Source organism: Medicago truncatula, chromosome 5 (assembly GCF_003473485.1).
Source record: "Medicago truncatula cultivar Jemalong A17 chromosome 5, MtrunA17r5.0-ANR, whole genome shotgun sequence".
In the NCBI taxonomy this organism is placed as follows: Eukaryota; Viridiplantae; Streptophyta; class Magnoliopsida; order Fabales; family Fabaceae; genus Medicago; species Medicago truncatula.
The window spans coordinates 12,390,949-12,409,729 of NC_053046.1; the positions used below are offsets into that span (position 1 = coordinate 12,390,949).

The 18,781-nt window shown below is 31.9% G+C and overlaps 1 protein-coding gene across 1 annotated transcript; it reads left to right on the forward strand.

Annotated features, from left to right (window-relative positions):
- Positions 1 to 220: 220 nt before the first annotated feature.
- On the forward strand, positions 221 to 6,116 carry LOC11420549 (probable transcription factor KAN2). The gene is made up of 6 exons (XM_003612777.4): positions 221 to 1,366; positions 1,651 to 1,727; positions 2,819 to 2,864; positions 2,977 to 3,142; positions 4,226 to 4,286; positions 5,525 to 6,116. The coding sequence occupies exons 1-6, from the start codon at positions 637 to 639 to the stop codon at positions 5,651 to 5,653; spliced, it is 1,209 nt and encodes a 402-aa protein (XP_003612825.1). The 5' UTR covers positions 221 to 636; the 3' UTR covers positions 5,654 to 6,116.
- The last annotated feature ends 12,665 nt before the right edge of the window (positions 6,117 to 18,781 follow it).

Consider the following 18,781-nt stretch of genomic DNA (forward strand, 5'->3'; position numbering starts at 1 on the left):
CAAAGAAAACAGAGAAGAAAAGTAGTATATAATTTTTTTTAAAAAGGAATAAAAGTTTATAAACTTATTTACCTTTTTCTTTTCTTTTCTTTTTCTCCCCTTCCTTATCTTAATTTATTTTTCATTACCTTTTTTCATTCTTTTCCTTTCTATAGTACCCTACCCCCCACATCCACAAAAGAAACAACCCTCCCTCTCTCTCTCTCTCTCTCTCTCTTATAGTCCCTCAAGTGTCATTTTCTCACATATACTTCACACAAAAGAAACAGCCATTCACTTCACATACCTTGTCATTTCTTTCTCTCTCTCTCTCTCTCTCTCCTTCCTCTCTCAATCTTAAATCTCATCATCTCTGCAACTACTCCATCAACTTGATTGAATGCTTGAAACTCCATCACACACTCAAAAACACATAACTTCAGAATATCCAATCAATTATTAATTACACCTCCATCTTGCAGTCTCTAACCTAGCTAACCTTCCAACTGTCTCTATATATAATTTTTTCCACTCCTTACAAAAAAATTCATACTATTATTATTATATTCAACACAAGTGAAGATAAAGGAGTGTTGATACAATTTCAAGCCAAAAACAAAACACTAATTGTTTTGGTGAAGGTGTAGATAGCAAAAGATGGAGTTATTTCCAGCACAACCAGATTTGTCTTTGCAAATTAGTCCTCCAAATACAAAACAAACAACAACAAGTAATTGGAAGAGAACAACAACAACAGAAGAAGAAATGGATTTGGGGTTTTGGAAAAGAGCTTTGGATTCAAGAAACTCTTTATCATCATCAATGGCTTCTTCTAAAACTGATAATTACTCTTTTGACCTCTCTCTTTCAAATCCAACAAAGCCTTTAGATTCAAACAACAACACTTCAAATAACCTCATTCATCATCATCACTTCCAAAATAGTGGAAATAATAATGCAAACAACCCTTATCAATCTTTTCATCAAAATAATTACTTTCAACACCCCCATCCCCAACCACTCTTTCAACACCACCAGCCACATCAACAACACCAAAGCTTAAGCCAAGAACTTGGTTTTCTTAGACCTATTAGAGGAATTCCTGTTTATCAAAACCCTCCTCCTTTGTCATTCCCTCAACTTCATAATCATAATCATAATCTAAATCATCTTCATATTTTAGATGGTACTACTACTACTACACCTTCTTCTATTTCTAACACCAACAACACAAGTTCAAGCCCTTTTCAATCACAAGCTTTGATGAGGTCAAGATTCTTGTCAAGATTCCCAGCAAAAAGAAGCATGAGAGCTCCAAGGATGCGTTGGACTACTACACTTCATGCTCGATTTGTTCATGCTGTTGAACTCTTAGGTGGCCATGAAAGTATGCTTCATCTTCAATTTCCACTTTCTTAAGAATATATTTCTTTTTGGTTAATTTTCCTTAATCTCCTTTTTTATTCTAGCTTAATTACACCCTTGTTTTAATTTTCTTTAACATGAAAATTCAACAAGACAATTATTAGAAGAAAAAAGGGTGTAAAACTTGAAAGAGAATTTCCCTTTTTATTTATTTATTAATTTTTAATTTGATTATGATATAAATTTGATCTTTTACTCAACTAATTGTTATTATTTTTTACTATGGTGTTTGAATGTTTGTTATAGGAGCTACTCCAAAATCAGTTCTTGAACTAATGGATGTGAAGGATCTTACATTAGCACATGTCAAGTCTCACTTACAGGTAACCTTAAACTCTAATTTGTCTTAATTGCATTTTGTTTATAAATAAATAATCTATCTTACTATTAAATAAATTTTTCATTGTTAAATTCTTTAGTCAGATTGAAGATGGTACGATTCTGATTGGGATTTAATGATGTTTAAATTTATATGCTACATTATTATTAAATACACATACATTAGAGGAAGCAATTAAGTGATGAATATTAATTTCAAATTCCAATGGTTTCCTTAGAAAGGGTTTCTCTCAATCAAATACTTTGTGCTTCTTTTTTCTATTAGATCTGCTGCCTCTCCCTGCTTCTTCTGCAACCTAATAAACAGCTTTTTGCTTTGAAGAATGAACCATCCAACTTAAAAGAATATAAAATCTAGAAAGAGAAAGAAGTACTTATCGATTTCTGAAAACAAGTAGGACAAAGGCTTATGAATCTCACCCAAGCCAAGACAAACAACCTCATAGTTCTGTCCATGCCATTAATAAAATTATTAATAATATGCTTATTTATTTTTCTTGTAAGAAGATATATTAGTACCAAGTACCAAAAAAATATTTTCAAATTGAGGTCTAGCGCAAATGGTTGATATTGAGTTTAATTTCTATCGATAAAAAAATTAGACCACAAAGTTTAAACCTTTGACTTCTTTCTCAAATTCTTTGGGATGTTTCACTTAAGACAATATAATTAAATTGAAGTAAAAAATAAAAAAACATAATGATAGGTTAGCATGCATGTACCAAACACCATCATTACTCAATGATCTCTTCATGCAATATGGCCTTTTTTTATCTTTCTTTACCATGGCAGCTTTAACCATGGTTAGTCACAGGCTTCCATGCATATGCATATTATAAAACCATAACCATAAATGCTTCTGTATTAGATCTTGTACTCTACTGCATATATCAATTTAATACTTGCAAGTAACAACTTTACTTGAAGGACATTAATTTCTTACTCTTGCTGCAAACTTCTTTAATTTGTTTCATTTGTTACTAATAATATGATTTAATTTTGGCAGCATATATATATATTTTTTTAATTTACTTTATTCTAGCTAATGTTAATGATGTGTTCATTTTAAATCCAGATGTATCGGACGGTGAAAACTACAGATAGAGTAGGAGCTTCATCAGGTTAGTTCAAATTTTCATTCTATCATATATTAATTGTTGGAAGATTAATGAAGATTATTATGTTAATAGATAATTAACTTGCTCTTCTTTTTTCCCTTAAACCATGAAATAGGGCAATCTGATGTATACGATAATGGATCATCTGGAGACAATTCTGATGACATAATGTTTGACATTAACTCTTCAAGAAGATCATCTGATTTATCCATTAAGCAGCAAGGAAGATCAAGTGTTAATCAAGATAAAGAATGTTATGGTCTTTGGAGCAACTCTTCCCGGTAATGCTTCTAAATCTAGTTAATTGTACCTATAATCCTTTTTTTTATACTATTTTCTTTTTAACAATAAAGAAATTTTTATTAAAAATGATAGGAATAAGTACAATAAATTTTTCATTAGGTAGATATGTTATGTCTACGAAGTATTTGGATCGTATACAACTATATTTGTAGGAACCGTTGGATTTAGAGAGAGCGTAATCTTAATTTATCTCTCTGAATCCAACGTTCCTGCGGCTGCAACACCAATATTGCAACTATATCTCGTCCGTCTCCAAAGCCTAACGAAGTTTTTTTAAATGATTAATATTGAAAAAACATAGACACATACTTATCCTCACCAAACAAGTGGGAATTCTTTTGTCATGTTTTTTAAAATATTTATATTTTGTACTATGTTTTTGCAAGTCATGCATATACGATGGAAAATACTAATATAAATAAAACGATTGCATGCATGTCTTATTCATAGACACATTTCTTTGTTCTTTTCTTTCCTCTCTCTTGATCACTCACTCAACCTCACATGCAAACATGGTTAGGCTCAAAAATTCACAGAAAAGAATAAATCATTTTTTGTTCTGTCAGTCCACAAGCCATGAACATCCAAAATCCATGATGGTGTAATTATAATATATACTCTCTTCAAAGTAATACACACACTCCTACTCTTCAAAGTAGTAGTATTTGTTATTTTCCAAAAATCTTCCTTAAAAAAATAGAAATATCTCTTTCCTTAGGATTTTGTGGGGTTCAAACATTAGGCTCTTGTATGGGGCCCAACAAATGAGAAACTTAGTGCCAAAGCTAAGCCCTTGTAGTCCCATAATTAGAAATCTTGAAACCAAAGCAAATATTCCCTTTGAAACTTCCATGAATACTCCTATATTATATATAGTCATAGAATAAATAGAATATATATGATATCAATTGGAATAGCATAAACTTTATTCCAATCTTTAGAATAAGTAAAAGGCATATAAGTAAGATGGTAAAAAGATGAATTTCTTTCCTTAAGTTTTGCTTTTCTTTTACATGGCTTCAAGTAATGAGAAATATTCTCTTTGTGTTTGGTTGTAATAGGGAAGCTTGGTTACATGGTAAACCAAAGGTTGATTCTATTGGAAACATGCAATCTCTTGAGGTAATATATTCCCCCTTTATATTCCAAAGGTTAAGCCTTTTGTTTTGAAAAAAGTTATTAAAATTATACACAAATTTCAAAGCATGTGTTTGGAATGCATGAAAGGGATTTTTTTAGAAGAAAAGGAAATACGTTTGATCTTTTTCATATTGCCATGCACATTATTATGGAGATGAATGAGAAAAAAGAAAGAAAAAAAAGGCTTTGCATAAAGCTGCTTTGTCCTTCACAAATTCAAATGGTTAGACTAGTCCTTTTCACATTTACCAATTACAAAAGGTTAAAAACGATTTGTGATGTAAAAAAGGTTCCTCTAGTTAAGAGTTATTAATTGACCATATTGAAAATGACTATATAATAGAACCCCCTATTAAACCTGCCTCATTTGACTCAATTATCAATGGTCTAGACCATACTATATGATAATTTATATAGTTGAGTCAAATTAATAAATTAATTAATAAATACATACGTCTGCATGAATGGTATAATGTTTTAAATACACAAAAATAATTGGAAGCTATAGCACATGAACATGCAAGTTCTATAGCACTTGGCAGGCTTTTAGGTGTGCCCCATCTCAAATTTCCTTTCCCTCATTCATATAAATATTCTTTAATTATTTCTGAGTCAAATGTCCTTTGATTCCTCTACCTGTTCTCTAATACTATATACTCCCTTTCATACTCATAGTAATTTATTTTCCTCTTTTATCCCTTTAATCATATTCTCATCATAACACAATATTTTTTCTAAGAAGTCATTGCCTTTTATTATGAGTTATGAGAGTCGAATACTCTGTATATAAATGATGTATGGTGCAGTGGACAGTAGAATCATTTGATTTAGAGAACTTTATGGTCTTTTTAGATTCAATGGTTCTACGCGCCACTGAACCATACAGAGGTTATATAGGAAGCAAATGCATGTGTTATTGTCGTTTCTTTTGAATCGTGTATTTTAAAATTAGCTCCTATTGGACAACACGTTGAATTTAGATATCATTTATTTATTTATTTTTAATTTGTTCATGGTTGTAGTATTTATTGTACTTTTTTATATATAGCTTTCTGTTCATGATATGTTAGTTCAATGATAAAAATTTGATTTTGTAATTTTAATGGTCGTTAGTGTCACATTAATTAATAACAATTTCTCCCTTTTCCAATTTTTTTTTTTTTGTGTAAAAATAATTTATTCTGATCTTTGGTACTAAATTTTTTTATTTGCTTTTTCAGAAGGAAATGGATCCAAAGTGTCTAAGCTATGAGAGAATATCAGATGGCAGTTCATCTACAAACCTATCAGGATCAAGCCCAAAGAAACCTAATTTGGATTTGGAATTCACCCTAGGCCAACCTCTTTGAGATTTCACCCTAGCTTCTGAAAAAAATATATTATTCATTATTTACTACTACATTTCTCTGAAACTGAAAGAGTTAGAGCAATGGAAGCTGGTGAGAAAATCAGAGAAAGAGAAAGCTAAAAGAAAAAAAGAAAGAAAGAAAAGTAAAAGGAGCTAAAGAAAGAAACACAAGGAGACAAGAAAGACAGAAAGCAACAAAAGAAGAGGGGGGTAGGGTGAAAAAGCATGGCCTTCCTATCAGAGTTCATTGTGTTAGATCCAAATCAACATATTATATTTTTCTTTGGTAAATATATGAAATCTAATTGATTTGTAATGTTTTGCAATTTGAGAGAGAAAGAGACGTGAGAGAGAGAGAGAGAGAGAGGGTGAGCTTTTAGGCATGTTAAAGTATGAAGTGATCCTTGGTAATTGTAATGGAGCACTTTATGTTTATGAAATATATTTAGATGTTTTCCACCAAAGAAGTTGGGTTCCAAATCCTATATATAATCCTAAGCATATAGGTATACTTTACACTTTAGGAACAAAAGAGAGAATTTATGAATAAATATGGACTTTGGGAAAAGATTGAAAATTTTGAGTAAAGTGTTGAAGAGAATACGAACCTAGTCAAGCTATAAATAAGGGAAATGCTAAAGAGCCCTTAGGGCATTGGTTAAGAGGACAAATTTAAAAATGTTGTATATGAAAATGGTGAAAAGTGATAGATTTGACTTTTTAAAAGTTAAAAAATTGTTTATTTTAAAAACAAAAAAAAAAGAGTTAAAAAATTGTTGAATTCATTGCAAACTTACCATTTTTTATTTCCTTAACTAGTGCCCTGAGGGCACCGTAAGTATAACCCTTAAAATAAAGGGTAAAGATATGTTATTATATATATATGAGAAATGATACTTGTACGACCATTTTTTGACAACTTTGTGACAACTTTCTATCTTATACTCACATTATACTCTTATTCTCTCTCTTCCTTTTTCTCTCTCCATTGATTTTAACTAATGAAAAGAGAAAAAATAAATAAAAATTATCACAAAAGTTGTATCAAATAGTTGTTCAAATATCACTACTATATATATTAGAATTTTGTGAAATATATATGTATGTATGTATGTATATTAAAAAGGGAAATTAGAAATAAAATCTGTCTTAATTCCTTCTCAAGCTTTTTTTTTTTTAAGTTAATTCCTTCTCAAGCTTAGATAATTTGTTTTTCTCATTGGAAAAACAAATTAATTATGACTTTATTTGGAATTAATAAAATTAAGCACTCCCAACAAACGTGAGTTGATTTATGTTCTTAAGAATTCAGAATTATCTCTCACATTTGTCATGGATGTAGGTTTGAATTACCCTATTGTTGCTTTAATGCATTCCTAGACGAATTTGATCTAGTTGACTTAGCACTCATGCCGGGAGATCAAACAAGGGAATTTAATGGTACCTTTCGTATTTTTGCTAGGTATATTTAATGGCAACAAGGGAATTTGATCTATTTTTGCTAAGGGTTTAAGCGTCTGAGCAGTTTGATGCATGAGACAGGCGCACTAGCTAGGTATATTTCAAGGGATTGACTTGGATTGGGTAATGGAGGATTAATGATTTCTCGTCTCTAATATGCACATAGTAACGGAGGAATCATGATCCAAAAAATCTCTCTAAATCCATATCCTCTGACCTCTCTCTTCCTCCTTACCTGCCGTACTTCTCCCCTTCAAAATCCAATTTCTTTCTTAACCATGTAGACTAGAGCAGCGATGGTGCAACAAGGTCCCCTCTGCGCTATCTTTTCACCCTGTTTGGGGTTGCTATACTCTTATGTGGGCGCAGTTCTCATGCGCTCAACCACGCCTCTTCTTCCGCCATCGTCGTGTGTTGCCTGTCACTTGGGCTGTGTTAAGTAGTGTTGATTCTAGATCTACTTTTTTGGGTGGTGGATGTGCGGTTTAAGAGTGGTGGATTGTGTTCGCACTCTCTGTTCAGCATTTTCGGTTGCCTCCACCACGCCGGTGGATCTGTAGTTGCTTTCAAATGGCGTTGAGATTATCGTCAGTGTTGCGATTCTTTTGTGTGTTATTGTGTAATCTGGTCCTTCACGATCCGAGTATGCTTTTTATAATCTTGAGTCAGCGAGGTGTTAGATCTTTTGGTTTTGGTTATGTTGAACATATTGGTCGTTTTATCATCACGTGGTGACCGTAGATCAGAGTGGTGGTTGTTGATCTTGATTTCAAGAATTCATGTTCGAATACCCTTCATGGAGGAAAGTGGTGTTGGCCACTTGGTTGCGTTTTGTAACCATTAACAATGGAGGTTGTTGGTATTGGTGTCATAAGGTGACTATGATGTGGGTGGTTGTTGGTGTCAGTAATACATGGTGGTGATTGTTGGTGTTAGGCTGGGAGTTGGAACATTAAGGATGATAATGAGGAGTCTGTGGGTTGTTTTTGTTTTAGGTTTTTGTTTTGTTTGTCCTCTACTGTCTACTTGTGCTGACCTCAGATTTGGGTCCATCTCGTCGAAAGTTAGTGTCTAGTTTCAAGTTTTTGGGTTGGTTATGGTGTCATCTCCAGTAGTCTGGAGTTGAGGGGTGCCTTAATGATTTGTTTCTAATGTATGGTAGGCTGATCACTTTTGCTTCAAAATCAGGAGTCAATTTCTAGACCAAAAATATTTGAGCTTGTCTTGCTGTCTTCGTTATAGAAACGAGGGTCAATTGGTGGCAGAATCCGAATGAGTGTTGGATTAAGTGTTATCGGGTGTTTATTTGGGCTCATACGTGGGAAGAGTAGGTAAGGTGATATTATCGAGGATTTGGTCGTTTTGATTGTGTTTGGAAGGGTTTTTGGTGCAAGTAGCAGTTAATAGGTGTTTGAAACTCTCTTCGATGGTCATTCGTGATGGAGTTTAAGATTTTTGCTTAACTTTGGTTTCTAATGTTGTGTAGGGATTTGACATTGGCTTTGGTTTTGGTTGTTAACTTTATTGATTTTGGTGGTGTTGGTGTCTTTTTTGGTGTTTTTATGTATGAGATGTATGTGTTTTCTTTTGGATGTTCCGCCTACATACGATGTCCTTTTCTTTGTTGTATTTGTTCATCTTGTGCAAGGACTTGATTATTACGAATTTGGCCATTAAAAAAACTTGGGAAGGCATGCATGAAAAACTTTTGGTTAATGAAGCAATCCTAAGATGGTTTGAGTTTGATTACTAGTGAACTTGAGCAAAAGTATGTTTCTCAACTATAAAGTGGGTTTTATTCCTTTTATATATATTCAGACCCCAATTGTGGTAAATTTTAGAAGCCTTTTAATTTGGCTACGACTGATAAACATTAGGACACTTGGCTCTTTGAGTAGTAAGTTTGTTAGCCTTTCAGGCAGAATTGTGCTTATCATTTAGGTTCTTGTGAGTATTCATGTATTTTATCTATCCTTTTTGAAAATGTCACTTAAGGTGCAGAAAATAATTGCAAGATTAAAATCCAAATGATATTTCTTTGAGGTAGTTTAGTAAAAGGAATACTTTTTTGTTGGTAATATGGCCAGAAGCGTGTGGACCAAAATCACATCATAGGGTGTTGGAACAAAATGTGTTTAACATTACCCTTTGAGAGTTTTGATGATAACAAGGTATTAAAAATCGTCAATTGTATATGTTAATATTTGTTCAAGTGTGCAGGACCATATACAAGGTTAAGTATATTTGTAGATTCTGGAAGAACAAATTGAGAGCTATGGAATCAACAAAAAGGAAGCTTGAAGCATCTGAAGAGAAGTGCTCCTGAAGTACTGACGTCATCAAAAGCAAGTTCATCAAAAGCATCTCATCAGAAGCTGAAGATCACCAGAAGCTGAAGTTCACCATAAGGCTGTTCATTGGATTTGATCTTGTCTAAGCATTGCAGAAGATCAGGAGGGTGAAGCAATGGCTAATTCAAATGAAGTTAAAGGCATTGGATGCTTGCATTTTGAAGAGCGTTGACAAAGTACAATTGTACGAAGTGTACAACCACTATCTCCACTACTCAGTTTGTGTCTCTGCTACAGGACAAGAATAACAACTATGCCTACAACGATGTTCCTTCATACTTGGAATGGATTTGAAATTGATCCCTCATAGGACAGTAACCATATCAGGCAAAAGATCATTGGTGATTGATCAAAGCTTCAAACGACTCTATTTTGATGTGCTGGCAATTCACAATGTCTCTTTCACACCTCTATATAAAGGAGTGAAGACTCAGACAATGGCAAGACTCAAACAACAATTTACAAGCGCCAAAACTCTGCTAAAATTGTTCTGCATCAAAAAGTTCACTTAGAATTTCTTATCAAAGTTCATATCTTAGAAATTCTAGAGTCTTAAGAGTCTGTATCTGATTTGTATTGTGAACACCACTAATTGTATATCAAGTGTTCAATCTCAAACATTTTCTTTGTAATTCTGTTTGAATAGAAGTCTCTTGCAGTTGTGCTTGAGCATAAGAAGTCTCTTGATTGTGTTCAGGAGCATAGGAAATCTCTTGCAATTATGCTTGAGTAGTTTGAAGTCTCTTGCTAGTTTTAGCAGTGAGCATTTGTAATCAGATATTACATTTTAGTGAACTCTCCTTGGAAGTGCAAGGGGGACATGACTGACTTCCGGCTTGTGGAAGGAACATGTATAATTGCTTTGTGTCTTTCCTCCCTCCCTCCCTCCCTCCCTCCCTCTCTCTCTCTCTCTCTCTCTCTCTCTCACACACACACACACACACACACACACACTCTGTTTTATCCGCTGCAATTAGTCATGAACATCACTTCATAAGTAGAACTTTATCTGCTTCTGATCAGAGTTTTCAGCTTAGGAGAAATCGAAGAAAAAGTTAACACAATTCAACCCCCCTGTGTTTTTTTCACCTTCATAGCGTTGATGAGAAGAAATGATATAGGTTTTTAGTGTCGTCTTGTCATCATTTTAAAGTAAAAGTAGTTAGCCTACATATGTTTTAGTCGAGTTTTGTAAAGTAATCACTCAAAAAGTCTTGAAAGAGCAACAATGGGAAAAGGACATTGAAAGATGTCAAAGTCACGTAAACCAGACAACCTCATAACCTTACTATACTTATTACAAGTTTTATCATGTTAATTCTTGTGGTATAGTCATTATCTTCACGTTACCCACGTAGAGGCAATATTCAAACAGAAGGGGTGAGATTTCACATTCAATAATAATAAGCATATAATTCATCAATAGAATTTAACAACATAAACAACAACAATTAATAATATTAATAATTCACATAGTTCTTCATTAACAACTCATTGATAATTGATAACTTAACAACAGCGACAATGCGACAACAACCACATCAACTCGACAATGCAACAACAACGACTTAAACATGCATGTGGAACTTGTAACACCCCGTTTTCCCAACTTAAATTTTTTTACATAATAATCAAAGTAATCAACTTAAACAGGATGTCACACTACTTTAATAGATAAATAGAGTAAAATTACTATTTATTTAAAACATCTTTTATCAATAATTCAAATTACATCTCAGGGGAAAAACATTTCATTATTCAACGTAATGGCACAACGGCCTCAGCATAAACAACTTATTAAAATTCCATTCTAGGTGGTTCATCAACATAAAATCATAGAAATACGTAACACATGGAAAACAAGCAAGATCCCCATCCCGTTACGTATCAGAGCGACTCCTAAGACGACACAAGGAATCAACACACATCAGCGGTTACTCCTGGTTATCTGCACGTTACCCACGTAGAGGCAACATTCAAACAGAAGGGGTGAGATTTCACATTCAATAATAATAAGCATATAATTCTTAAAAGAATTCAACAACACATAACAACATCTATTCATCATTAGTAAAACTAATAAACAATAATTTAAGTAAGAAAATTTATCAACATAAACAACAACAATTAAACAATGTTAATGTTTCACATAATTCCAACTATAAATCATCAATCAACTTCAAATCATCAATAACAATGCTTCACATAAACAACATAAACAACACCAACAATAAATAATATTGATACTTCACATAATTCCAACTATAAATCATTAATTATTTCGACAACTTGACAACACGACGACAACACCGACAACTCGACATCAACGACAACAACATCAACTTGAAGAATGCAATATGCATGTGGTACCAATCAGGGCATCAAGTCCCCAAGATATAGAGCAAATAGACTCACAGGACATCAAGCCCCCAACGTATAGAGCAAATAGGCTCACAAGGCATCAAACCCTCAACTTAATAGAACAAATAGGCTCACAGGGCATAAGCCCGCAATAAGGTAGACGGCATAGAACCACCTATTTTCTACCAGATTATTGAAGTCCACTCTTAGCTCTAAAAGTACAACGAGTTCCTCATTTTGAGCCTTCATGGTTGCTTTGGGAAGATTGGTCATTGAAACAATTGATTGTAGAAAGATTATAGAAGTGTTTCTGAAGTTTAGGGTTTGAAATTCTCTATACTTAAAAGAGAGATAATGGACGTAGAGTGTGATAGCTGTGAGTTAGTGGTTTTTAAAAAACTAAATCATTTGAGTTCAAAATCCTTTGAAACAACAATGTATAAACCTCATGATATGTATGAATTGTTAAACATATGACACATGTTCAGCGAGAAACTGAACTGTGACAAGAGTAGTTAATATCTTTCTTGACCATATATTTACATCTTTTGGTGTGATGGTGTATATTTTTTTGTGCGTCTGGTACCGAAACAAGCATACCATTTCAAATTAATTCCTTTACGAAGTGAATGTTTAAATCTTTTTTCTTTATAAACTTAAATCTATCTACACCTGGGGTTTTGTAAAAAGTGTATGGCCATGGTAAGTATCAATAAAATTATGCCAGTGATAACTTGACACAAAAATAACAGTTGGTAGAGATATTGCATTTTATATGCAGGGGTCGGAGTTCGAACCCCGAACACTCCACTTTTCCACAATTAAATTGTGTGAACTCTAGCCATTAAGCTACTTGACAAAACAAAACACATATACGACACCGTATAGAATTCCACGATTTCTTAATACATATATTTTTACTTTTTTATTTCCTTTTCGTCTTTCTCGTGCAACACATGATCATCTCTCTCCCATCATACTCTCTCTCTCTCTCTCTCTCTCTCTCTCTCTCTCTCTCTCTCTCTCTCTCTCTCTCTCACCACAATCTCTCTTTCACAGGTCTGAGTTCATCCGCCGACCACCAGCCACTAGAGACGCACCTGTTCTGTTCAACCTCTCTCACAACATGCGCCTCACGCAATTCAATTGCAGACAACCAACATAGTCTTCCACCTTCTCCCCCCCACCGATGAGAAGATCTCACAATCTACTGTTTCGATCTACAGTCTCTGCTCCGATTCTATATTTATGTGGGTATGTGATGTATATTTAATTTTGCAGATATGCTTTTGTCGGGGGAGGGGGGTGTTGGAGAGAAGAGAAGGGTGAAACGAGAAGAAGAAGAAGAAGAATACGGAAATGACGAAGTTGCCATTCTAATTGAAATTGAAATGTCAAAATTACCCTTAATATATATATATATATATATATATATATATATGTTGTTAAAATATGTGTTTAGTTATCATTTCTGATAAATTTAATATCAATAATACCCTTTTGTACATAATCTCTAATGAAATGATGTTTAACATCCCCTTTTGTACCTAGTCTCTAATGAAATGATGTTTAATTTCCGTATTTTTGACATCATAGTATAAAGTAGGATTCTTTATCACAAAAGATATATGAATGTTACTCTTATAATTAATCTGATAATCTTCAAGATGATATTCCATTCCATTCATAGTAGTTTTGTACTCCAACAACATGAATCACTCTAAAATTATTGTCTCCCACCAAGAAGCCTTTAAAATGACCAACACTCATTGAAGCACTAAATAGAGAATTCAATCTTTCAGCAGCTAAAAGGAACATAAAAGGGGATAAATGATCTCATTGTCTCAACCCGTGTCTCAATGAAAATTCATCGGTAGAATTTCTGCTTAATTCTAACAAATATGATGAGGTTGAACTAATACATTCCATGATCCATATTATACACTTAACCAAATATCGATATTTTCCATTACCAAATCCAGATATTAAATTCTACCAAAAATCTTAGCTTGATTTGTTAAGTTAATTATTCTAAACTTTAATTAACCTCCCACAACTAATGATTTAAGACGTTTATTATTATTAGCCATGCATGCAAATTTCCATGAATTTTAAAAGGAAAGGAAACGACATTCCTCTAAATTTTCATAGACAAAGGTGGACATTGAACACACATATATATTAGTTTTCTTTGTTTCCTCACTTCTTTACAACAAAGTTATCTTATCATTTGATTTTGGTGCATTATATAACTTCATAAATATGTTAAACAATAATTGATTATGTTGAACGTTCTATATCTGGTCTACATCAATTTGGAAATTGGCTTTAGTAATAATGAGATAAAAATCAACTAAGCCAATCATCAAGTTGTACATATATTCAACAATATATACCGATAATATATAAAAATAAACCAAAGTCACACAGTGTAAAGCATTATTTTTTTTATATATCTTAATCTCATCCTAAAACTTAAAGGAAAAGAGAAAAAGTAATTGCGCAGAAAAAAAAAAGTTGGGAACATTTTGTTTCATTTCTTTTTTGACGTAGTCTCATTTTCATCTGTCACACTTTTTCACTTTTGAAAAACTTGCCATGCAAGTGTTTCAATTTGGCAGCGTCACTTCTGTACTAGGACCCTACCTTTCAGAATTGTACCTTCAACTTATAATAATATAGTAATCATTCTTTATTTAAAAAAACAAAACTAAAACCAACCACTTTGACCAAAATAAACATTTTTAAAAAAAAAAAAATTCGCTTTACGTTTAATTACTTTCTTTTTGTTAATTATACTTTAATCTCATCAATTATTTCACATTTGAATTAGTGAAAAGATAATGTAAATGGTTGAGTACGACAATTTAAGACACTATTTAAAATACTTGAACCACCTAAATTTGATTTTAGTTTATACAAAACAAACCTAAAGTTATGTGTTAAGTGCAAGTGGTTGATCTGCAGGGTGTGTGAGCACACTATAAACTCAAGACTTTATATCGAGCTCAATTCATATGGGCACGTTATAAATGATAAGCTTGTATGACTCAAATGATAAGTGTGTTTTTTTTTTCTTTTAGTTTAGTGTTTTTTCTTAAGTTATTTCAAACAGCGTTTAAATTTATAACTTTTTTTTTTCCTCTCAATTTTACTCGTATTATGTTAATTGAAAAACTAAATATTAACAAGAAAATTGATTTATTTTATCAACTAAGTCCAACTTAAATTTTACAAACACTAAATTCAATATATTGTAGCTTATCCGTGATATGAGCTATTTTATCCGCTATCTGTTACTTAATCCCAAACATAACTATCATGATAAAAAAATATCTTAAAAAACATAGGATTTTATGTTTTAATCTTATTTTTACCTTCTTAACTTATGCCCTAAAAACACAAGTTAAGATGAACTCTCTTTATCAAAAATATATAGGTAGTTTGAGAAGAATTAAATAGCATAGGTATACTAGGAGTACGTAATTTACAGCAGATGACACATAAGAGTCAAAATAATAGTAGTAACTGAAGGAGGTAGAGAACAACCCTTTAAAGGAAACAGGCTAGTTTAATAGTAGTAATAAGAGAAAATCCTTGAAGAAAATTAAAGAAAATGTATACACTCATCCAAAGTCTAGTAAAAGTAAAGTAAAGCTATATACTCCATTGATGAAGGAGTAGTACAAGTACTGTGACCTAGCTAGGTACACAGCTAGACACGCATAATACATAATAAATCTCATACACAAACACTTCAAATAATTTATTCATCATTACACTATGATTTATTTCAAACCTCGTTACAAGAGTATAAGAAACACGTGTCATGTCAATGTCGTGGACGACAATTGAATGAATGAATGAATGAATGAAGGTTTATGTCAGCCGTCAGATCTGATGAAACCTGCAAAGTTCCTACAACTATGCTGCCGTATTGAGAAGGTAGAAAACGACCACTGAGGTGATGACTGGTTTGAAGGCCTTGTTTTCATCCATAAAAATTATCTTATTGTTATTATGCGTCGTCGTTTTAAATTTTTGTTTGTTTTTTTAGTAGCTCGAGACATTGTTTGCATGAAAAAGTTGCAGTGTGGAGGGTCCATGTTAGCTCTGTAGATGACACTGTTTAGCATCGAATTTTCATGCAATCAATTTAATGTTCAGTATATTGCTGTCAGACACATTTTTAATGCACAATTCTTTACGATTTTAAGTGTATTGTTCAAGGAATCTACTATAATAAAGTTTGTGTTGAAAATCTTGGGGAATTTGATGAGCGTTGAAAGTGGCAATGCGGTAAACGTTTAGGACACTAAGAGATTTAAATACTACATCTCCACTCAAAATCTTAAGACATCAACTATATGTGTCCTCTCTTTTATATATCTCCTCTCTTATATGCCTCATTTCTAATCGATGTCGGGTATAATCACTCACACTTGATTTCAAATTTATTCAATCGTAACAATTTGAAGGATTTCATATCTTAAAAATAAATTATTTGATACCTAAAATTCACAATTAAATAACTTAAAGAATGTAAGTGACACGAAACAAAATTCAACATGTTATAATCAAATAATTTAAAAGACCCAAAGTGTAACTTTTTTTTGGTAGTATACCAAGTGTAATTTAACCTTAACACTACATTGAGAAATGAAATAAATAATTTATTTTGGGACAATTTTTTTTAACGGATCATTCGTGATAGAACGGAGAGATTGTATATTAATACACACGAATGAAATACTCCATCTGTTCCAAAATATATGTCACAGTCAATCACTATGCACATGATAAAATACAACTTTGACCATTAATATCTTTAATTATGTATAATAAAAATTATAAAAATTTGATATTTTGAAAATATTCATCGAGACAAATCAAACAATATCTTTCATGCTAACATTTGTATTTATATATTAGTTAAAAAAATATAATCAAAATAAGCTATGTGAATCGCGGACGATGTAAAATTGCGACATATATTTTGAATCAGATGGAGAACAAAACATATACTCTGTGTGCTAGTCTTTTTCGATAGACTAAATCAATTATCTTAAATAAAGATGATTAGTTTATTCATACATTAAAGACTGTTAACTACGTCCATGCAAAATTATTCAGAAAAATATAAGACATTAAATAATATAGTCGTATATTTTGTATATCATTTATTGAACTCGTCTCTCTACTCTGTTTAAAAAAAAAAAAAAAAAAACTCATCTCTCTATTTAATATGAGATTAATCACTTAAAGATTTCAACAAAAGGTGTATACAACCCCTAGCTAGTGTGAGTTGTCAATGGTCCAAAAATGTGTATCATTAAAGCTAAGACTTATCAAATTAATGGAAAGAGGCTAACTGAAAAGGGGTTTTGAACTTTAGATATATATTTGAGAAAGTTTTGTATGGTAATTTTCAAGATGGGTTAATTGGTGGTGCTTAACATATTCTGGTATATATGATGACATGGGTCCTTTTAATTGACGGTCCCAAATAAATGACATGGATATATGAAGGAGGCATGGAGCTATATACACCTCAGAATTGATTTGCCTCACGATAAGTAACATCTCAGTTTCATGGATGTGAGACATCAATAGATAATATTACAACATGTATACATTTATTGGACTATCTAACAATGACATTGTGCAACGTTTAATCCTCCTATTTTTAACGAATTTTAGGAAAATATTAATATATACTCCCTCCGTCCCAAATTGTATGTCACTTTAGAAAAAATATTTGTCCCAAATTGTATGTCGCTTTACAATACCAATGAAAAATTAATGTTACTTTTCTTATTATATCCTTAACTATTTATTACTCTCTCTTCTTTCAATTTCTTCATTTATCTTTCCCATATCATTTATTGAGGACAATTTTGTAAAACAACTCATAATATTACTTTCCCACACAATATTAATTACATTTCTTAATATGTGTGAAATGCCCAAAACGTTATACAATTTGGGACGGAGGGAGTATTTGATTTCATGCATTTTCAAATGACACGAAATTGAATCTCAAGTTACAAAGTTTAAATTCCCTCATAATAAAATTTCCTTTTTTTTTTTTATATATATTCAAACACAAACCATTTACGATCAACTCTATTTTACTGAAAATCAATTTTATTAAAACAATTAATTTAAATTCCCTGAACTTGAGGTTTATGCCATCTCGTTTATAATAATGACATGAGTATTTAGCAGTAATGCTTTAGTAAAAGACATAAAGAATAATTATCTTTTCTGCTTTTCCATTACTACTAACTTACATAAATATCTATCAAATCATAACCTACTCCAACCATTCATAACTTTACAGTAATTTATGATTTTTCTAATCCAAATCCAACTATGATGCATCATCTTTTAAAAATTGTACCTAGCTTTGACCGTAAATGAAAAAAATAAAGTACGTTAATTTTTTTTATTTATTAAATGTAAAATCCATTGTAATTAATTTTAATTTGATGAAGTGAGCTAAAAGACATGAAGACAGAGAAGAATTTCTTTTTGAAAAAGTAGTAAGCTAATTTAACAAGAGAATAAAGAACAAAGCAGCGAAATATACGTTGAAAAATAGAAAAGACAAAGGTAAGAAATTAACAAAAATTGAAGCTAGCAACGTGTAATGTTAGTATTATAATACAAGACGACGCATAATAAGGCGAGATTCTCGCGGGAGCCAAAGGTATCATTCTTTACTTTTTAGAGAGAGAAAGAGATAGAATTTGGAAACATAACATATAGAAAGAAACATTGTCATAGGTAGAGAACAAAGGGGATAAAATATTAGTGAAGAGAGAAAAATGCGAGGGATGTTTTTCAAATTCATATCTTTAGCACGTGACATTGGAATTGACATGTCAATGAAAAAAAAATAAAGAGTAAAAAGTATTGTTTCATGTAAATAGAATAAAGTTAATTATATAAAT